This window comes from Trichoplusia ni, chromosome 10, assembly GCF_003590095.1.
Source record: "Trichoplusia ni isolate ovarian cell line Hi5 chromosome 10, tn1, whole genome shotgun sequence".
Classification (NCBI taxonomy): Eukaryota; Metazoa; Arthropoda; class Insecta; order Lepidoptera; family Noctuidae; genus Trichoplusia; species Trichoplusia ni.
The window spans coordinates 273,592-293,416 of NC_039487.1; the positions used below are offsets into that span (position 1 = coordinate 273,592).

At 39.8% G+C, this 19,825-nt stretch overlaps 1 protein-coding gene across 18 annotated transcripts in view; it reads left to right on the forward strand.

Annotated features, from left to right (window-relative positions):
- Positions 1 to 19,825, forward strand: part of LOC113497889 (twitchin) — a 128,711-nt gene that overhangs the window by 69,447 nt on the left and 39,439 nt on the right. For all 18 annotated transcript variants that reach the window (XM_026877660.1, XM_026877675.1, XM_026877659.1 and 15 more), the window contains 33 exons: positions 75 to 223; positions 888 to 1,045; positions 1,559 to 1,700; positions 2,080 to 2,219; positions 2,651 to 2,885; positions 3,276 to 3,482; positions 3,926 to 4,089; positions 4,467 to 4,602; positions 4,995 to 5,119; positions 5,532 to 5,688; positions 6,155 to 6,352; positions 6,898 to 7,157; positions 7,499 to 7,649; positions 8,079 to 8,360; positions 8,703 to 8,843; positions 9,254 to 9,412; positions 9,890 to 10,028; positions 10,471 to 10,634; positions 10,995 to 11,308; positions 11,667 to 11,934; positions 12,286 to 12,446; positions 12,871 to 13,012; positions 13,540 to 13,648; positions 13,997 to 14,201; positions 14,548 to 14,815; positions 14,949 to 15,109; positions 15,671 to 15,815; positions 16,222 to 16,374; positions 16,819 to 16,947; positions 17,344 to 17,534; positions 18,067 to 18,181; positions 18,519 to 18,714; positions 19,206 to 19,424. In XM_026877660.1, the coding sequence (XP_026733461.1) occupies positions 75 to 223; positions 888 to 1,045; positions 1,559 to 1,700; positions 2,080 to 2,219; positions 2,651 to 2,885; positions 3,276 to 3,482; positions 3,926 to 4,089; positions 4,467 to 4,602; positions 4,995 to 5,119; positions 5,532 to 5,688; positions 6,155 to 6,352; positions 6,898 to 7,157; positions 7,499 to 7,649; positions 8,079 to 8,360; positions 8,703 to 8,843; positions 9,254 to 9,412; positions 9,890 to 10,028; positions 10,471 to 10,634; positions 10,995 to 11,308; positions 11,667 to 11,934; positions 12,286 to 12,446; positions 12,871 to 13,012; positions 13,540 to 13,648; positions 13,997 to 14,201; positions 14,548 to 14,815; positions 14,949 to 15,109; positions 15,671 to 15,815; positions 16,222 to 16,374; positions 16,819 to 16,947; positions 17,344 to 17,534; positions 18,067 to 18,181; positions 18,519 to 18,714; positions 19,206 to 19,424 (5,883 nt within the window). The remainder of the gene's footprint in view (positions 1 to 74; positions 224 to 887; positions 1,046 to 1,558; positions 1,701 to 2,079; positions 2,220 to 2,650; positions 2,886 to 3,275; positions 3,483 to 3,925; positions 4,090 to 4,466; positions 4,603 to 4,994; positions 5,120 to 5,531; positions 5,689 to 6,154; positions 6,353 to 6,897; positions 7,158 to 7,498; positions 7,650 to 8,078; positions 8,361 to 8,702; positions 8,844 to 9,253; positions 9,413 to 9,889; positions 10,029 to 10,470; positions 10,635 to 10,994; positions 11,309 to 11,666; positions 11,935 to 12,285; positions 12,447 to 12,870; positions 13,013 to 13,539; positions 13,649 to 13,996; positions 14,202 to 14,547; positions 14,816 to 14,948; positions 15,110 to 15,670; positions 15,816 to 16,221; positions 16,375 to 16,818; positions 16,948 to 17,343; positions 17,535 to 18,066; positions 18,182 to 18,518; positions 18,715 to 19,205; positions 19,425 to 19,825) is intronic.

Below are 19,825 nucleotides of genomic sequence, written 5' to 3' on the forward strand. Positions count from 1 at the left end.
TTTGGTTTGGCATAATTATTAGGACTTACGTTTATCGTCAGACGTCATGTCACCAACAATATTTCTCTATCCAGGGTTGCTGGAGACAAGAAGCCTCTAGAAATGGAGGTGACAGGTCTGGAGCCCGGCCACCAGTACAAGTTCCGTGTGACGGCCGTCAACGACGAGGGTGACTCCGAGCCGCTCGAGACCGAGCGCGCTATCCTCGCTAAGAATCCCTTCGGTAAGATATTAATAAGTTGAGAAGTGTTGTTTTTCTCTAAAGAGATAGGTCAATGGAAAATTTGTCTTCTTTGAGTTTATTAAGATATGGGTCGGAGGTACTATCAGTTACTAACAGACATTTAAATTTATTTAAAATATATTACGGACTCACGTTAGTGAATACTTCTATATTCTAAATCCTCATTTCGATTTCCGAGGATTTTATGGGTCCTTTCTTAATTTATTAATATAATAGATTGTATAGGTTATTCTGGTAGACTATTGCTATAAAAGATACAATATCGTCCAAATTCAAATGCACGAAACAATCTATTTTCAATGAAATACTAATAATGCAATGTAAAATTCGTATCTCAGACGGGACTTGTCGGAACTCGTCTCCTAAAAGCGCCAGTCGTTTTATCAATGAAAATATTCGTTGTAATTTAATAAAACACGTCTTATAGCGGACGTGAGTGATATCTAGTGGGCTGTTGTACAATTAGCTAAGACACTAAAATCAAGCCTGAGGGATGGCTAGGACATCTGAGACAATACAAATATAATAATCAAACTGAAAATGTTACCGTAACTCTGTCGATTATTCTTCCTTTTTTTGTCATGGCACTGTCTTTGTTTCCTCCTTTTGAATGACTAAACGTAAATTACTTTTCCTTTTCTAGACGTATCAGACAAGCCTGGCAACGTGGAAGTCGCCGATCACGACAACCAGAGCGCGGACATCAAGTGGGACCCGCCCAAGGACGACGGCGGCGCCCCCGTCCTCAAGTACATTATACAGAAGAAGCCCAAGGGCGGAGACTGGGAGAATGCTGCTGAGGTACATATTTGTTGAAGGTTTTACTTATTTGACGATGAAGGGTCTAGGTTCAGAGGAGTTTTTATTGGACCTTGAGTTTTTTTGGTACGATTTTGGGTAAACGTAAATTGATTTTAAGAGGCTTTCAGTTTTTGTAGATTGAACCTTTTTTAGAAAACTATTAATCATAATAGATGAATATTTGTGTAGAGGGTCTCTTTTGATAATCTAGTAATTGTTTAGGTTCACAAAAGTTTTTATGGGACCTTGAGTTCTGTTAGGTAGGATTTTGGGTAAACGTAAATTTATTTTCAGAGGTTTTCAGCTTTTGTTAAGTGAAACTTTTTAGAAAACTATTAATCAAAGTATTTAGGTAAAGTTCAAGTTTATTTAGATATTTATCTTAGATCTCACACTACTCAATTTGCGCATACGCATATCAAATTGATAGAAAGAACAGGCTGGTAAAGGAATGCATTTTCAAAAATGTCATTAAAATACACATCATACCTTATTATTACTTCTTCTTCTCAGGTACCTGGAAACCAGACCTCAGCGAAGGTGGACGGTCTGCCGGAAGGTAGCGAGTACCAGTTCCGCGTGGTCGCCGTCAACAAGGCTGGACCCTCGGAGCCGTCGGACCCCACCAAGATGACTACCATCAGGCACAAAGCCCGTGAGTATAATTATTATTATTAAGCATTGATTAGAAAGTAATGTGGCATAGCTTTGTTACGGTCAAGACTACTAATTCTGATAAGCATATGCTACCCTATTAATTATATCAACCGACTTCAAAAAAGGTTGTCAATTTGTCTGTAGTTTTGTTTTTAACTCAAATCATCGCACTGGATAAACCGCTATTGCCGTTTATTTTTTCATTTCAATTAATTTATTTGAAGTCTGTATGATTTTCCTACCCCATTTATTTCCAGGGAATTACCCTAGAAATAATTATTCGGCAAAAATATGTTTGCTTGGTCAGCTAGTATTAACACTCAATATAATCATAGTAAACCCTCCATTCTAAACCTTATGCCTATTTTATTCAACAGTGAAGCCCCGCATTGACCGCACGAACCTCAAGGCCCTGGCGGTACGCGCCGGCAAGCCTATCTTCTTCGACGTCAACGTTAAAGGAGAACCCGCACCCAAGGTGCAGTGGTTCCAGAAGTGGAAGGCTGATGAGACGGAGGTAGGTTCAATATGTTGTAGGAATTGTTAGTGAAAGGAAGACGTTAGTTTACAGCCTGACAGTTTAACGACGCGTCATAAAATTAGTACTCAAGTAAAATCAAATTTTTACCTTAGTATTTGTGACGTCCGTTCGGTAACCAGCTGTAGACCTTATATATTATATCGGTAATGCTATTTAGTATACCATTCTTTTTAAATAATTAAGATCTACGGACATTCTTAATTGAATGTTATCTAATATTAACTTCCTGGTTGTCGGATAGTAACTTAGCAAAAAACGTAGGGCTTATTCAAGAACCATTCTTAGTAAAATGTGGCCTTTGGGTGCTATGCAGACTCTGTAATTATAAGTGTCTTCCTCTCAAAAGGCTGAGTCAAAAGGCTCAGTCAACTGACCAATATTTCATACCTTCACATTTCATCACACAGGTAAAAGAAAACGTGATCAACGTAGACTACAACACCAAGCTGGACATCAAGGAGTCTGTCCGCGCCATGACCGGTACCTACCGCATCCTGGCCACCAACGAGCATGGTACTGACGAGGCCGAAGTGGAGATCACTGTGCTCTCCGCTCCCGGCAAACCTGGAGGACCGTTGAAGGTCGCTGACGTCACCAAGAACGGCTGCAAGCTGTCCTGGAAGAAGCCTGAAGATGATGGTGGTAAGTGGAAATTGTGTAGCATTGTATGATATATATTAGGATAATTGGAGTTCTTTGGAAGAATTGACCTTTGCCTAGATGTGGAAAATAACATAGGCTAATAATGGTAAAAGATTTTCTGATACATTTTTGGGCTTTCTTTCAAATAGAGTTAAAAGTGGTTTAAATGATGGTGCGTAAATGAGCAAGATCCATTAGTAATGTTTTCTAAAAATAATTTCAAGCATATTATTATGACATAAGTGCATTAAAGACACAAGAGTCTTAGCTGAAATGAGGTTTTATAATTCTAAAGAGCATTCAACAAAACCAAAATCTCATTTTTTTACTTTATAACAATGCTAATAAAACTAATTTAATTTTAATTTAATAAAACTATCTTTCTATCAGGTAAACCAGTAACCGGTTACGTTGTTGAGAAACTCAATAAGGCCACCGGCCGCTGGGTGCCGGTCGGCAAGACCGATGACACCGAGATGGAGATCAAGGGTCTGCAGGAGGGCGAGGAGTACGAGTTCAGGGTCAAGGCTGTCAATGATGAAGGGGAATCCGAACCCCTCAAGACTGACCACTCTATCATCGCTAAGAATCCTTACGGTGAGTTTTTTATTGATTCAAAATAAAAATTTATGAAATTAGGTTACAAAGCAACGTTGGAAAATCAAAACATTGGATGGTTACCTGATTTGCCCACTCTTACCATAGCGTGAAAAAGAAACTAAAGCAAAAATCTCCACAATGAAATGCGTAAATACTAAAATAAGTTTATGAAATAAAATCATTAAATCAGTTTGTTATAGTATTTTTACTAATTTAAGTAACTTCTGTACTACTTTATCCAGTATTATTGAAATAATTTGGATTTATATTAATCCCAATGGATTATTAACTCGATTGCACGACCAATTTAGTTACTTCTAATCTATCCATATCTTCTCAATACTTGGTTATAAAGAATATAGTCACTGGATTATCCGCTAATAGGAACCCTCCATAACTATAATTAAAACCAACATAAAACATTGTATTTCCATCCCCAGACGTGCCCGGCAAGCCCTCGGTGCCCACCATCGAGGACTGGGACGTGGACCGCGTGGACCTCAAGTGGGAGGCGCCCAAGAACAACGGGGGGGCTCCCATCACCGGGTACATCATCGAGAAGAAGGAGAAGTACGGCTCCTGGACAGAGGCGCTTGTTACTACGGTAAGACTTACTTATAACTTTTTGCAAAATAATAACACATAAACCACTGCGCCTTACTTTGCCGTTCCGCCTAAGCCTCCAGGCTACTGAAATTATTTTGCCGGAATACGTGACATTGTCAATATTGTGCAATTTAATTCCTTCTTTCATCTAAAACATAAATAAACACACAAGTTATAAAAGTGTATGTTTCTTCCCCTTATACGGCTTGAACAATTTTAATAAAATTTGATATGGAGATAAGATTAGTTTCCCTAGATTCTCTCATAGGCAGCTTGAATAAATAATAAAGGTGCTCTATAACCGGCACTTTAGCGAGTAAAGCCGCAGGCAGAATTTAGTCCTAAATATGAATTCACCTAACCTCCTATTCACAGACGCCAGAATGCAAGGCTCGCGTGCCGGACCTTCGCGAAGGCAACGTGTACCAGTTCCGCGTGAAGGCCGTCAACAAGGCCGGCCCCGGAGAACCTGGAGATGCCACGCAACCGCACACCGCTAAGGCTAGATTCTGTAAGTATACTTGATTATGTAGACAATTCATAAAGGTGAATTTCAGGCAAACTAACAGAAAATCAAAATTGGGTAAATTTCTGTTGACCTGTGTTCGACGCAGTTGAAAGGGTATTGAGCCGTTGAAAGGTCAACATGGGTTTAATAATAATAATTTCTAAGGCAAAAATGATTATTTTAAAATCCAAAACAGCGAGCATCCATTTGTGACTGATCTTTGCCGATGGCTTAGGTTAAAAAATGGGACATCCCTATAGAACAGCGATTTCTCCGTATTTAACATGGCAGTTGCCAGAAATTAATTTATCAATATTCTACACTACACTACCCAATATTGGTCCTTTCCTCCTTTCCATATATTATAAATTTCTCATAAACCAATCTAATTACAGTGAAGCCTCACATCAACCGCGACAAGATGACGGCTATCCGCGTCCGCGCTGGTACCACCATCAAATTGGACGTCGACATCAAGGGTGAACCCCCACCATCCAAGACCTGGACCTTCGCCAAGAAGGTAAGGATACCAGGATGTTTTACATTCTACTTCGTTTAGTCAGAGAGTTTTTGGAAGCTTTTCATGTGGGTTGAAATGTAATCGTTAATTAAAGATTGAATAGTGATTGGTTAGAAAGGAAATAGATACAGAGAACAGAGTCTTTTCAGGAATATCTCACTTCAAGTGCGTTTCCCCTCTTTGAAAAGTAAGAGGGGAAACTCAGTTGGATTCGATTTTGAATTAATAAATATAACTTGAACAATAAATAAATAGATTTCTAGTTGTGTTAACTGTTCCAATTTCCTCGTTATTGAAGTATTTAGCTTTAGTTTTCGCTCCCCTTCTCATTTTAACAACGGCTAGTCTACGTTCGGGGAAAAACGACGATAGGTTTGTAAGCTTATATGCTGATGATGATCGTTTTCCCCAGGTGCTGGAAACCGGCCCCGGCATCAAGATCGAGAACGAGGACTACAACACTAAGATGCAGATCTTCGACTCGACGTGGGCGAACTCGGGCGTGTACACGCTCAAGGCCGAGAACGAGTCGGGAGTCGACGAGGCTACCGTCGAGATTACTGTGTTGGGTACGTACCTACTTATATTGTGCAATATATATTTTATTAACTACTTCGCTGTCTCGCCAATAGCAAGTAGTTAAACAATATAAATGTCTACATTTGACTCATGGGGCAATAAAGTCTGGACTGAGTAGAATAGTCTGGTAAATGTGATGAGTGTATCTCAAATTAATAATATATGTCACATAATAAATTCAAAGATATGTGTAAAGAGTTGGTTTGTTGACTTTGTGAAATCTTTAGCTGATATAACTATCAATTAAAATTGATAATATAGATAATGCACATGACCATTTCATTTTACTGTGCTATAACGTTTTGTGCATAAATTGACGTTATCATTTTGAAAGCTCTTAGCGCAAAATTTAGACAAAACAGTTTGGTAAAGAAAATAAAAATATTACAATACGTGACTTCAATAACGCTAATTTTACATTCATTACTCCGATTCTAATCCCAACACCATCCCCAGACAAACCCGGCAAGCCGGAAGGTCCACTTGAAGTGTCAGACGTGCACGCTGACCACGTGAAGCTGAAGTGGAACAAGCCAAAGCACACCGGCGGCTTGCCGCTCAGCGCCTACGTGGTGGAGAAGATGGACACCCTCACCGGCAAGTGGGTGCCGGCTGGTACTGTGGACCCTAGTACCACGGAGGCTACTGTTACTGGTCAGTATGAGTGATATTAGTGCCTTTTGAAAGATGTTGAGTAGGATTTTAGGTATTTTTTACTAAGGACCTGCCTCACCACCGACACATACGCTCCCCTTATGTTATTTGTGACAGATATTTTCATACAAAGAATGTTATTTTTTTCAATTTACCTGAAACATAGCGGCTACCCTGTAATTGTGAAACAGGCGCTAAGTGTAATAAATACTATGGATATCGAATTCTTGCTTTGCCAACGGATTAGTGCGTGTAAAAGATCTTTAAAAAGATTGTAGGCATTTTAACTGGGTATGGAGTTCTTGCTTCCATGAAGGTCAGAAGTTATCAGCCTTTCAACCTTACCAACTGAATTCCATGTCTTAATTCTAATTTAAAGGTTATTTTTGCAAATGTATTTAGATTTTAGACTACATTACACTTGACTTGTAATGTGGAATTTAACTATTCGTTTCCAATGCTAACAATATTTTTTTTTAATAAAATGTCACGGAATAAAATCAATGTAATACTCAGAACTGCTAAAGATCATAACTTCTTCACAGGTCTCGAAGCGGGTCACACATACCAGTTCCGCGTGAAGGCCTTGAACGAGGAAGGCGAATCAGAGCCCCTGGATACCGACCACGGCATCTTAGCCAAGAACCCGTACGACGTCCCGTGCCCGCCCGGCCTGCCCGATATCGTGGACTGGGACGAGAAGTCCGCCAAGCTCAAGTGGGAGCCGCCCATCAGGGACAACGGGGCACCCATCACTGGGTACATCATCGAAGTCATGGACAGGGATCGGGGAGAGTTTGTTAAGGTGAGCTTTTGGAACTTTGTAATAGGGTAGTTTATGAAAGGTGATTAAATCGGGGGGTTAAACAAAAGTTGATATCGAGTTTAATGGATAACTTGATATTATCCAGTCACACAACTTGACAGTCACAGTCACATAACTTGATGGTTATGTAACTGATTTTCCTAGATAATGAGCGCTGGAAAAGTAATACTCACATATCTGTGTTCTGTAATTATTATTAAAAATGTATGGAAATCAAATATCTTCACGACATTTAAGTGATTCGACAAGTTGTACAGCAGTTTTCTCTTTGTCATAATTATGCTTTTGTACACCTACTAACCATGACTTCCATGCTGTAGGCTGCCGAGATCCAGGGCAACATCTGCCAGGGCACCGTCCCCCGCCTGGAGGAGGGCAACCAGTACCAGTTCCGCGTGCGCGCTCTCAACAAGGCCGGACAGTCTGAGCCTTCCGAGAACACCAACTGGCATACTGCTAAGCCAAGATTCTGTAAGTATACAAAACATTTTTATACATTTTGTCAACTTCGCTTCTGGATATAATCTTTTTATAAATTATACCAGAACATTCAAAAATATATTTCTTACTTTTCATTTTTTTCTTACGTATAAAATAGCAATATCAATTAGTGACAATTTAGAGATCTAAACCGATGCGTACCTATAAATTAAACTATAGTCAGGTTGAAAGAATCAAATAAAAAACTTAGGAAGTTAAGAACGAAGAAACTGGAGTCAGCACATAGAAAAATTACTCCGAGACACAGAATATTATCATTGTGAGCTTTACATAAACATTTGTCCTGGGTGGGAATCGAACCCCCAACCGTCTTTATAGCAGTCAGGTCCATCTTATTTCATTTTTCTCAATTTTCCTTCTTTCAAACCCAAAATTGCTAATGCTTAATTTCCTCCACAGTGAAACCAAGAATCGACCGCACAAACCTGAACCCGCTGACAGTGAAGGCTGGTCTCCCAGTCTCACTCGACGTCAAGGTCTTCGGTGAACCTCCAGCGAAGGTCACATGGTACTTCAAGGGCGAGGAGTTGCAGAACAGGGAGAACCTGGAAATCATAAATGTGGACTATAATACTAAGTTCTTGATGACCAAGTGCAAGAGGGCGCAGACTGGAAAGTATGTGATCAAGGCTAAGAACGAGGTTGGTGAAGATGAGGCTGAGATTGAGATTACTGTTCTTGGTAAGTGTGATAACAGATTTAATTTTATTTCTACCTATTTTTAGAGTACCTAGCTTTAGTAGACATAGAGAGAAAGAAGTGAAATTTTTAAACAAAGTTTTTGCTACCTTGAATATTGGATTGATGAAGCATTATTGAAATTGGTCAGTAACAGGTAGTTATATAAAACAGTAAAATGACTTTAGATAGTCTAAGGTTGCACCATTACCTGCGACCCAGATTAGGAGTACACCGCTTTACCTTTAAAAATTACCGATTACCTTTAAAAAGAAAAAGGACGAAGAGTTGAATGATTTTAAATCAGTACAACGTGTGTTTCTCATAATCTTTTTTCCTCTCTAGGCAAACCATCGAAACCTCAAGGACCTCTGGAAGTGTCTGACGTCACTAAGAACGGCTGCACCCTCACTTGGAAGAAACCGGAAGACGATGGCGGCTCGCCCATCGAGTACTACGAGATCGAGAAACTTGACCCGCTTACTGGTATGTATATTAATGGATTCTAATTCTTACAGTTTTAAGTATCCCTATTTATATAAAAAAGGAATCTTGTGGCAGTGGTGAACGATATACAAAGCGAAACATACGATACTATTTTCGCTCATTTCTTTTTTGTTTCTTTCAATTATAACAAAAACCGAAAATTTATTTGTCCTTTAACAGGTCTGCTGGAAAAGATTTATTAAGAAATAAGCAATACCTTTGTACACCTCTTCCATTTTATGTGCTACTTTTAATTGTTTGTATGCGAAAATAGTTAAATAAAAAAAATACTATTGAACAACCACAATGTCAACAGCTAATTAAAATCGATATAAACGAACCAAACTTTCTTCCATATACCATTTCTTATTAAACACACAAACTACATTCTCATTACCATTATTCCCCAGGACAATGGATCCCGTGCGGCACAGCCAAGGACTGCAAGGCTAACGTCACCGGTCTGTCCGAGGGCAAACCTTACAAGTTCCGCGTCAAGGCCGTCAACAAGGAAGGCGAGTCTGAGGAGTTGGAGACGGAGAAGCCTATCATCGCTAAGAATCCATACGGTAAGTGAATGATGAAGATTGTTGATATTTTAATTTAATACAATTAGCATGCGCAAGAAGGCTGGCAGGAGCTGGATGCGGGCAGCTGAAGATAGACTTCGATGGCGTGTAATTGGGGAGGCCTATGTCCAGCAGTGGATGTATATGGGCTGATAATTACGAGGTCATACTAGGTATCATAATTGTAGGGGATCAAAAATACTTCAATACGAAGAAAAAGTGTACATGTGTCTGTCTGTTATTGCCTATTGTTATGTTGAGTAATTTATAATTCATAACCTAAAGACCTCTTCGCAAAAACTTTTTAGTGTGAATCTAGATTATGTTGTGTACGGTTTTAGAGTAAAAAAAAACCATACTTCACAACTGTTCCTTAGAGCCAAATAATCTCCTAGGACTATAGTCGGTCCTTAGTTTTTTAGTACTTAGTTTATAATAAATCTAAAACTAGTGGTTTTCAATCCTTAATATTTGCAGACGAGCCCGGCAAGCCCGGTCGTCCGGAGCCCCGCAACTGGGACAAGGACTTCGTGGAACTGGAATGGACTCCGCCCAAGAACGACGGTGGAGCACCCATCACTGGCTACATCGTGCAGAAGAGAGAGAAGGGCGGAAGGTGGGTTCTAGCATATTTTTATTTATATCATTATAGCTCCATATATTTGGGTTGAGTCGTGCTAGACTGTGTAGGAGTACTGAACATATACGCGTTCTGAGATCGACCCAAACAGTTTGAGTGTGACCCTGGATATAAATAAATTGGGCCTGGAAATTGTTTTTCATAATTGTACAGTTTGTTTATATATCCATCAATACATGAACTAAAACAATTTCCAGGAATTAGTGAAATTGCAAGCTGGAAAGATTTCTGATACATTTTTTATTCAAACTTTTAGGATTGTATGAATATCTAGTCTTAAAGAAATTTAAGTTGCTTTATAATGTATACTACTTTATGGGATTATCGGATTCATGAACTTATAATTCTTATCTGACCGTAATTACTGTTATTGAAATTCCGTAATTATTATTACTAAAATTCCCTTCACCGCCACCAGGTCCTGGTCTGACTGCTTGAAGACGACGGGTGACCGTCCTACCGGTCGCGTGACCGATGTGGAAGAGGGCCATGAGTACGAGTTCCGCGTGATGGCCGTCAACAAGGCCGGACCTGGAGAACCCTCCGATCCCAGCAAGAGTGTCATCGCTAAACCTCGTTTCTGTGAGTATTTGTTAACTGATGATTGATACTGATATAGTTTATATCGTTCTATGAAGTGAAGTTACTTTGCGGCTTGGGAAAAAGTGAGAAAGAGAGGTGTAAAACAATAAAATGTGGTTTTCTTAAAGGTATTTAGATAAGATGGCTCCCGCTTCTATTTTTAATGTGGAGTGAGGTATGGAATATGGTGTCAAAAAAAGACAAAATTTGATACAGGATTTTTAGCTGCGGGGGCCTATAGTTTGATATTGAAAACAGTTTTGAAATGTAAGATTGAAAAGCAATTTATTTTGCTGACAACAATTTTGTGTGTTGTCTTTATCTTGAATAATTAATCTAAGCTATATATTTATATTACAGTGGCACCAAAGATCGACCGCAAAGACTTACAAAAGAAGAAGATCAAGGTCGGATCCCCCCTCAAAATGGAAGCCGACGTCAAGGGTGAACCAGAACCCACAATCACTTGGACCTTCAAGGGCGAGGTCCTGAAGGCCCAAGAGAGGCTGAAGATTGAGAACAAGGACTACCACACGTCCTTCGCCATGCAGAAGATGACCAGAGCTGACGCTGGCAAATATGTGGTGACAGCTAAGAACGACTCTGGTACTGATACCGTTGAGATTGAAGTTGAGGTTGTTAGCAAGCCATCGAAGCCTAAAGGACCTCTTAAGGTTAGTATTTTTTTGAGAATTTGGAACTTTACTTTTATTTACTTATTTATAGGTCAGTTTTAGTGCAAATAGAAAGTTTTATCAAATTACGATCCTTGTAGATTTTAGTACAAAGTTTTTTCTGTAGTCTGTCCCTTATTTTAGTTCAATAACTTTTGAATGATTTACCAGATAACATTATAGTAATATGTTAAATCTCAGAACTTTATTACCAAGTTGAACAATTGCAGCTTTTTTTTTTATTTTGATCAGATGCAATTTATTTTTTCTTTCTATAACTATCTCAAGTGTCATTCGTGACCTAATCTTAAACGTTACTCTACCTGAACACCTTCCTAATCCTCAAATTCACCTCCAGGTATCTGACGTGAAAGCCGACGGCTGCAAACTCAAATGGGAGCCTCCCGAAGACGACGGAGGCGAGCCCATCGAGAACTACGTGGTCGAGCGCATGGACACCGAGTCCGGACGCTGGGTCCCGGTCTGTACTACCAAGACCCCTGAAGCTGATGTCACCGGCCTCAATGAGGGCAAGGACTACCTGTTCAGGGTGAAGGCTGTTAATCCTGAGGGAGAGAGCGAGCCGCTCGTTACTGATGCTGCAATTACCGCTAAGAATCCTTATGGTGAGTTTTGTGGTTCAAATTGTTGGTTTGTGTAATACTGTGTTTTGAATTTAAGGTTAGATGACTGATGTTATTATCGGATAAAATACTGAGAGCAGTTGAAATATAGCCTTGGCCCAGTTTACTGGGGTAGGAAATTGATATGCTCTGTATATTCCAATCATGAAAAAAGACTATGAAAATTATTTGTAAGAAGTTTGAACTCTTGAAGTTCGTATTTTTGCGAGAACTAAGGATATGCGTACCTTTGAAGTCATGAATTTAAATACTCAACAAAATACTAGCTTAACAATACTTATGGATTTTCGAAATTTAATCATTCATGAAAACCAAATTTATTATTTACCCCAGGCGAGCCCGATGCCCCCGGCAAGCCGGAGTTCAAGGACTGGAGCAAGGACCACGCCGACCTCAAGTGGGAGGCGCCCAAGAACGACGGCGGCGCCCCCATCACCGCCTACATCGTGGAGAAGAAGGACCGCGACACCGGCAAGTGGGTGAAGGCGGCTGAGGTTAGTTACATTAATATTTGCATTACATTAAATCAGGAATGAATATTCCAGATTTTATTGTTCATTAGTCGCATTGTTCTACTGAGCGGCAAAAACTTTCGTCTCTTTTTGCCACACATGCCTTGAAAAGATTAAAACGTGCCCGTAAAAGTTACATTCTGAATCGAAGAAACCCTACAATGTATTCCATTGACAAGTAGTCACTTCACTATCCAAAAATGGAATGTTTTTTATATACTTTGGTTCATTGAATCAGCGCTTAAGGTTGTGACAACGTAACTTTAGGGTTTCTTTATGAAAGTTCTTAAACTGTTAATAACAAAACAAGCTCTCTCGTAATAAAGTCCAATATAACGATTGCTCCGTAAAGTGCACCCAAGTTTATTCAACATGATTATTAACATAACATCTGTATCTATAACAGGTGCCCGGCAACAAGACCGAGGCCCGCGTGCCCGACCTGATCGAAGGCAAGACCTACCAGTTCCGCGTGAAGGCCGTCAACAAGGCCGGCCCCGGCAAGGCGTCCGCGCCTTCCGAGAACCTGCTCGCTAAGGACAGATTTGGTAAGACATTTATACGAACTTTGTTTAGGTACATAAAGTAGGTAACAAGATGTGCATTTTTTGGGGCAGCTTGCAAAAAGGGGAAGAAAAGAGGAAAACTTTTTAAACGCAGCTAAAAATTGGGTGATTCAGCTAGAGCTGAATTCTGAATATGAAAATGAAGGATCAGATAGAATCTGATCCTTTATTTTCATAGCTTGTTCTTTTGAATTTGTATTTGTATGTTATATTGTTCTAATATTGATTACTTGCCATGATAATATTTAACTTGAAGCGACAGCTTTTCTGACCTCCACAACCCATATTACTGAGTAACTCAGTATTCCGCAACAAGACCTTTTCCTAACTATGCTATAGTATGATCAGCTCTCGTAGCTAAAACACTTAGGAAGCGGTGAAGGGTGAGCGAAATTGGGAGCTATTCAATGTAATTTGAGCTTTAAAAACCTCTATTTAGTAGCCCAATTTAAATAAATGAGTTTTGGCAATTTTTTGATCACTATATAAACCCATGTGTTTACCTACAGCCCCACCAAAGATCGACCGCACGAACATGCGCGACATCACGATCAAGGCGGGACAGAACATCAGGCTCGACGTCAAGGTCAGCGGTGAACCTCCGCCGACCAAGACTTGGTGAGTTACTTATGGAAATATTCTGGTGTGGCTTACGTAGTTTCGAAAATTGCGTTGTAAAATTACTTAATGAGATTGCAACACTTATGATTTTATTGCCATTTCGTCAATGATTTAAAATTATAAAAAATGCATATAAATTCTCTCAAGACAATATTTTAGTAGTGTTAACTTTTCTTGTTCTTGCTTTCTAGATATTTTTCCTTTAATGTTTCCGTGGTATGTACCACCTGTACAGCTCTGCTATCCAAGCATTTACAATATTGATACCATATTTATTCCTTTAATGACATTACAATCGTCATAAGTGGAATACAAAAATAACTATAACCATTACCCCTCACTCAGGTTCCACAACAAGGAACGTCTATCCACTCGCGACGACCTCACCGTCGACGTGGAAGACTACAGGACCAAGCTGTCCATGGTCATAGCTAGCCGCAAGCACAGCGGCACGTACGTACTGAAGGCCGAGAACAGCAGCGGCAAGGACGAGGCCACCATACAGATCAATGTACTCGATGTACCGGCTAAACCTGAGGGACCGCTTAAGGTAAGATACAATAAAATTGGCTCTTTGGTTAAAGAAAGCAAGCAATGCAAGTCTTGAAACAAAAGCGTATGAGGTTTGCAAGTTAAGAGTTGTTTTGTTAAATGCAAACTTGCGTTACTTGAAGGATAATCTGACTAAGATATGATGCCAGATAAAATGTTTGGAAAATTTATATTTTAAACATAAAAAATAAAGCATTCTTAAATAGAAAAAGGATACGCTAAAAACAATACTTTAAATAATATAACTTACCTGTTCTGGTACTTGCATTTTTTATTAAATCTAATACTACCATTCTGAGTATGAATTACCCATTTAACTCCAACCTCCACCGGACACTCCACAGATCTCAGACGTCCACAAGGAAGGCTGTACATTGAAATGGAACCCGCCGCTAGACGACGGCGGCGCCCCCATCGACCACTACCTCGTGGAGAAGCTCGACACCGAGACCGGCCGCTGGATGCCGGCCCTCAAGACCAAGGACCCCAAGGCCGAGATCGAGAACCTGGTGCCCGGACACGAGTACAAGTTCAGAGTGTCCGCTGTTAACAATGAAGGTGTCTCCGAGCCGCTCGAAGCTGATCATTCGATCATCGCTAAGAATCCCTTCGGTGAGTGTTTTCTTGGCTAGGTTTTGTAAAATATAGTTTGGAGCTTTAAGATAATTCCAGTAGTGGGTGATGCCAGGCTGACATATTGTGGTCACCGGAAACAGCTAGTTCTAAACATTCTTGTTATCCCCAGACGAGCCCGGCAAACCAGGCACACCGGAAGTGGTGGACTGGGACAAGGACCACGTGGACCTCAAGTGGGAGAAGCCCCTCAAGGACGGCGGTGCTCCCATCACCGGTTACATCATCGAGAAGAGAGAGAAGGGATCGCCCAAGTGGGTGAAAGCCTGCGAGGTAAGACGAAGAACTCTTTATATTGTTTGTTTATGTAAATTATCCACTTAGACACTTTAATACCGCGATATACTTGGTTGGTGCAGTAAAACTGCTATGCTTATTTGCAAGTAAAAAAAAAAACTATTTTAATCCACATTGTAAGTTGTTTTGAGAATATTTTCTTGAGTTGAGTTGTCTCATCTTATTTTTTTATCAGGGAGCAACTAAATTTAGAAATATGTAGATAGGTACTCATTTCTCGACAAGTCAATGACTTATAATGAACCTTTACTTGTGCACCCGCATTTGAGTGTAATATCATAGTATACCGAATATTTCCATTTTGACATCCTAGACAACCATATATTTACATGATTAATTCTTATTTTATTTTAAATCGAACGCAACCAGCACTAATTTTCATTACTTTGCGTCAGAATTGCAACCAACCTTATTTTTCTTTGTTGAACACTCATATTTTTGCACACTGTGGTCTCTCGTAATTTTAAATCTTACACGTGTGTAGAATTTATTAGGGGTCCATAAATAACGAAATAACTAATTGATGAACTCCTACAGGTTGGTCCCAACGACAACGAGAAGGCCACTGTCCCGAACCTGGACGAGGGTACGGAGTACGAGTTCCGCGTGAAGGCCGTCAACGAGGCCGGCCCCGGAGAACCCTCGGACGCCAGCAAGTCTGTCGTATGCAAGCCTAGGAGATGTGAGATATTATGTTAAGCTATTTAATACAACTAAAAGTTATTTGTCAAAATAGTTTTTAATAGAATAGTAAAAGTAACAGCCGTGCAAAAAGGCTAGGATGATGGTGATTGTATACAGTAATTTTTTGTAATTGATAAATACATTTACTGATTTAAGAATACGCTATTTTATAGACATTTTAACGCCTAGATTACCTTTTTTAAAGTTATGTTGCTACAGTCTGATGTATTTTAAGTAGGAAAATCTTCATTGACTTTTAATTTTGTAGAGAAACTATTGAATAAAAGAATTATATCAAATCTTTAAACGTCGTAATATTTAGTAGTTATACTTTTAAAATGAATTTCACAATAATATAATATTAATATTGAATTTTTAATTAATATTGTATATAATATTTCCAGTGGCACCGAAGATCGACCGCCGCAACCTCCGCAGCATCAAGGTCCGCGAGGGCGAGCCCATCTCGCTCGACGTCAAGGTCTCAGGAGAGCCCGCGCCTGACGTCACGTGGACCCTCAATGGAAAGTCCGTCAGCAGCGGTAATGGTCTCAAGTGTAAGTGTCCTATATATCATGAAGTTAACAATATTCCTGGGTGAGGGTCTACGGACAGGAAACAAGGGAAAGAAATTTAAGCTTCGAACTAGCAATAATTTTCTGGATATTCGTGGGTATAGGCTGATAAATAGCCAGAAAGGCAGGGGAAATGGAAGCTGAGAGTGATTTCAATGTGGTTATATTAGTTATTGGGAAATGGATAATAATATCTTCCATCAGTGGTAGAGCTTATTTTAAAGTTATTCCACTGTTTATGGGTCAAGTAATTTGGTCAAATAATTGAAACAAAAAAATGTATACAAATAAACACATGTGTTCATTTCACGTTCTAAATTACTCAATTTACTTAATGAATGTAACTGTAGGTGTTTACCAGGACCAAAATATATTCTAGCATGTTTAAAATCGTAACCGTTTTCAATAGTATTTGTTTGTTTCCAGTGGTGAACGTCCCGTACTTGAGCAAGTACCAGCACGCGAGCCCGCGCCGCAAGGACTCGGGCACGTACAAGATACAGGCCGTCAACAAGTACGGACAGGACACCGCCGAGCTAGAGATCATTGTCACATGTATGTATATATTATAATTATGTTATGTTATTTAACATGTTTAAGGGACGAGCTGATTGTTCTATCCTAAAGGTAGATAGATACAATTTTATTGTAGGAATGTGAGGGCCTTACTTTATTAATAATGTTTCGAATAAGACCAAGTTACAGTAACAGGTAACTTAATTTTTTTAATTAAACTTTATAATCAAATGAAAGATAAAAATACAGAGATATTGTATAAAAATATCACATAAAAGTATTCTAGAAAAAAAATGTTCACATCCAAAGTGGCAAAGATAACATGACAACTGCTTTAAGTATATAGAATTTCTAAATCCAATATATTCCTCTGAAAATCCTTTTAAATACCTTCTTCAGTATTTTGGGTAGTAATTGTTTTTATTCTCCTCACAGCAAAACCAGAGAAACCCGAAGGTCCCCTCGAAGTATCGGACATTCACAAAGAAGGATGCACCCTCAAATGGAAGCGTCCCAAGGACGACGGCGGCGAGCCCATCGAGGCGTACCTCGTGGAGAAGTACGACACCGAGACTGGCACCTGGCTGCCCGTCGGGAAGACGCATGGCAATGTGCCAGAGATGGAGGTGAGGGACTAGATAGAGAGTTGGTGAAAAGATACAGATAAATTTATTCGCGAGTATGGTTACAATACAGGTGATACAGATAGGTTATGTTGGATCAGTCAGAGCAGATAATGTGCCAGAGATGGAGGTGAGAGAGTGGAGATAGTGGGACTAGTTGGTGGTAAAAGAAAAAAGATAAATCTATTCGCAAATATAGGTGATACGGATACGTTATGTTGGATCAATCAGAGCAGATAAAAAAAGAGGTTCTCAATGCTTTGATTTGTTACCTTAGAGCTTTGGACTCAATGATCCGGTTTTGTTGATTATTTTTTAATTTAACGTGAAATAACTGTCTTTTGGTCCTAGAAGTTTCATAACATTAGGTTGAGTTGTTTTTATTTAAAGTCGGTTGAATGCTTTGTTTTTAAATATTATTAAATAATTTTATGAGTTACGTCAGCCATACATGACAATGTTCCCTGTTTTAATAGTGAAGGCACAAGTTACTGCATATTTTGTCAAATCATTAAAATACAACTTTGTTCACCAGGTCGATGGCTTGACCCCCGGCCACGAGTACAAGTTCCGCGTCAAGGCTATCAACAAGGAAGGCGAGTCGGAGCCGCTTGAAACATTCGGCTCTATCATCGCCAAGGATCCCTTCAGTAAGTATAATTAATAAATGTAAAAATTCTACCATCAATAAGTTTTTAGCGTAATAAAACCTCTTTGGTTCCTTTAATGACTCTTTGTTGCAAGGATGTAAATTTAGTTTCTATGAAAAATACATCCACTGAACGTTTTTTTTTAAGATACAAGAATATCACTTGTTTTAACATTGCGTTTTTTTTGGTTTCAATCTTACACTATACTGTAATTGGTTTTTCACCGTTGTAATTAAATAAATAAAATAAATACTAAGTTCCACATCACGTTTAAGTTTTTAACTTGATATTCTCGTTGGATTTGTAGCTATATAGCTAATTTGACTTCTCCCCCCAGCAATCCCCGACGCCCCTGGCGCGCCGGTCCCGGACGACTGGTCGGCCAGCCACGTGGACCTCAAGTGGGAGCCGCCGCTGTCCGACGGCGGGTCACCCATCATCGGCTACATCGTCGAGAAGAAGGACAAGTACAGCCCGCTGTGGGAGAAGGCCGTCGAGACACACACGCCCACACCCACTGCTACTGTCAATGGGTAAGTGGGAAATATTATTTATTTATTAGTACAGTGGTAAAAATGTATGTCTAAGTAGGAAACAGTAATTTATTGATTTTATAAAAAAACAATAAATTACTGCTTCCGCTTACGGTTGAGCGAAAGGGACTGCTAAACTTCTACTGACTAAAACCCACCCTTGTTTTCCTTTACCCTTCGTGTACCGGAGCCACTGTTACCCTTTTATACAATCCCGCTGCCCTTTTTTTTTTTTTTTTTTTTTTTACGGGGTGAAACGCTAATGTCTTCAACCCACGTCGAGGGCACGGCGTGGGGATATGTCGGACTTCCACCGACTAAAAACACCCCGGGCCCCTTCTACTGCTTTAGCCAGGGTCACGGGATCGCTCGCGCATGCTCTGCGCGACTCTGGCTGGCAGAACAAATATCACCTTGAAGTTATATTATATGTAGCGTATTAAAACCCAAGATAATGAGTGTGTAAAATTAACCTTTAAATTCTTCCACAGCTTGATCGAAGGCAACGAGTACCAGTTCCGAGTGATCGCCATCAACAAGGCCGGCCAGAGCAAGCCCTCGGAGGCCAGCAAGAACTTCGTGGCCAAGCCTCGGTTCTTGGCTCCGAAGATCGACAGGAGACACCTCCGGGATGTCACCATCTCCGCCGGCTCCACGCTGAAGATGGAGGCCGCCATCACCGGAGAACCAGCCCCGGCTGTTGAATGGAGGTCAGTTATATCAATCAATCAATTTAGCCCATCATACTCCGAGCTGGACATAGTTCTTCCCCAAATTGCGCTAATCCCGGACCTGTGTGATAGCTACCTTTTGAAAAGTGATCAGTCCAACGAGCTGAACCAGTAATATACTATTTTAAAGAAACAATTACGCAATTTAGTGACATACATACGATTAGTGAAAGCATTTTCATATAATGTAATGCATGTTAGTGTCACTGAGTTAATATTTTGCTACATCTTTGTATGCTGATTGTGAATGTATATAAATCACAATGATGATTAAATTATTTCAATGCGCAACTAGAGCCCATCGGCTTAACGTTTTGAAAGTGCCTGGAAAACGACCTACTTGAAATAAAAACTTTTGATTTTGCATCAGTACCGATAAT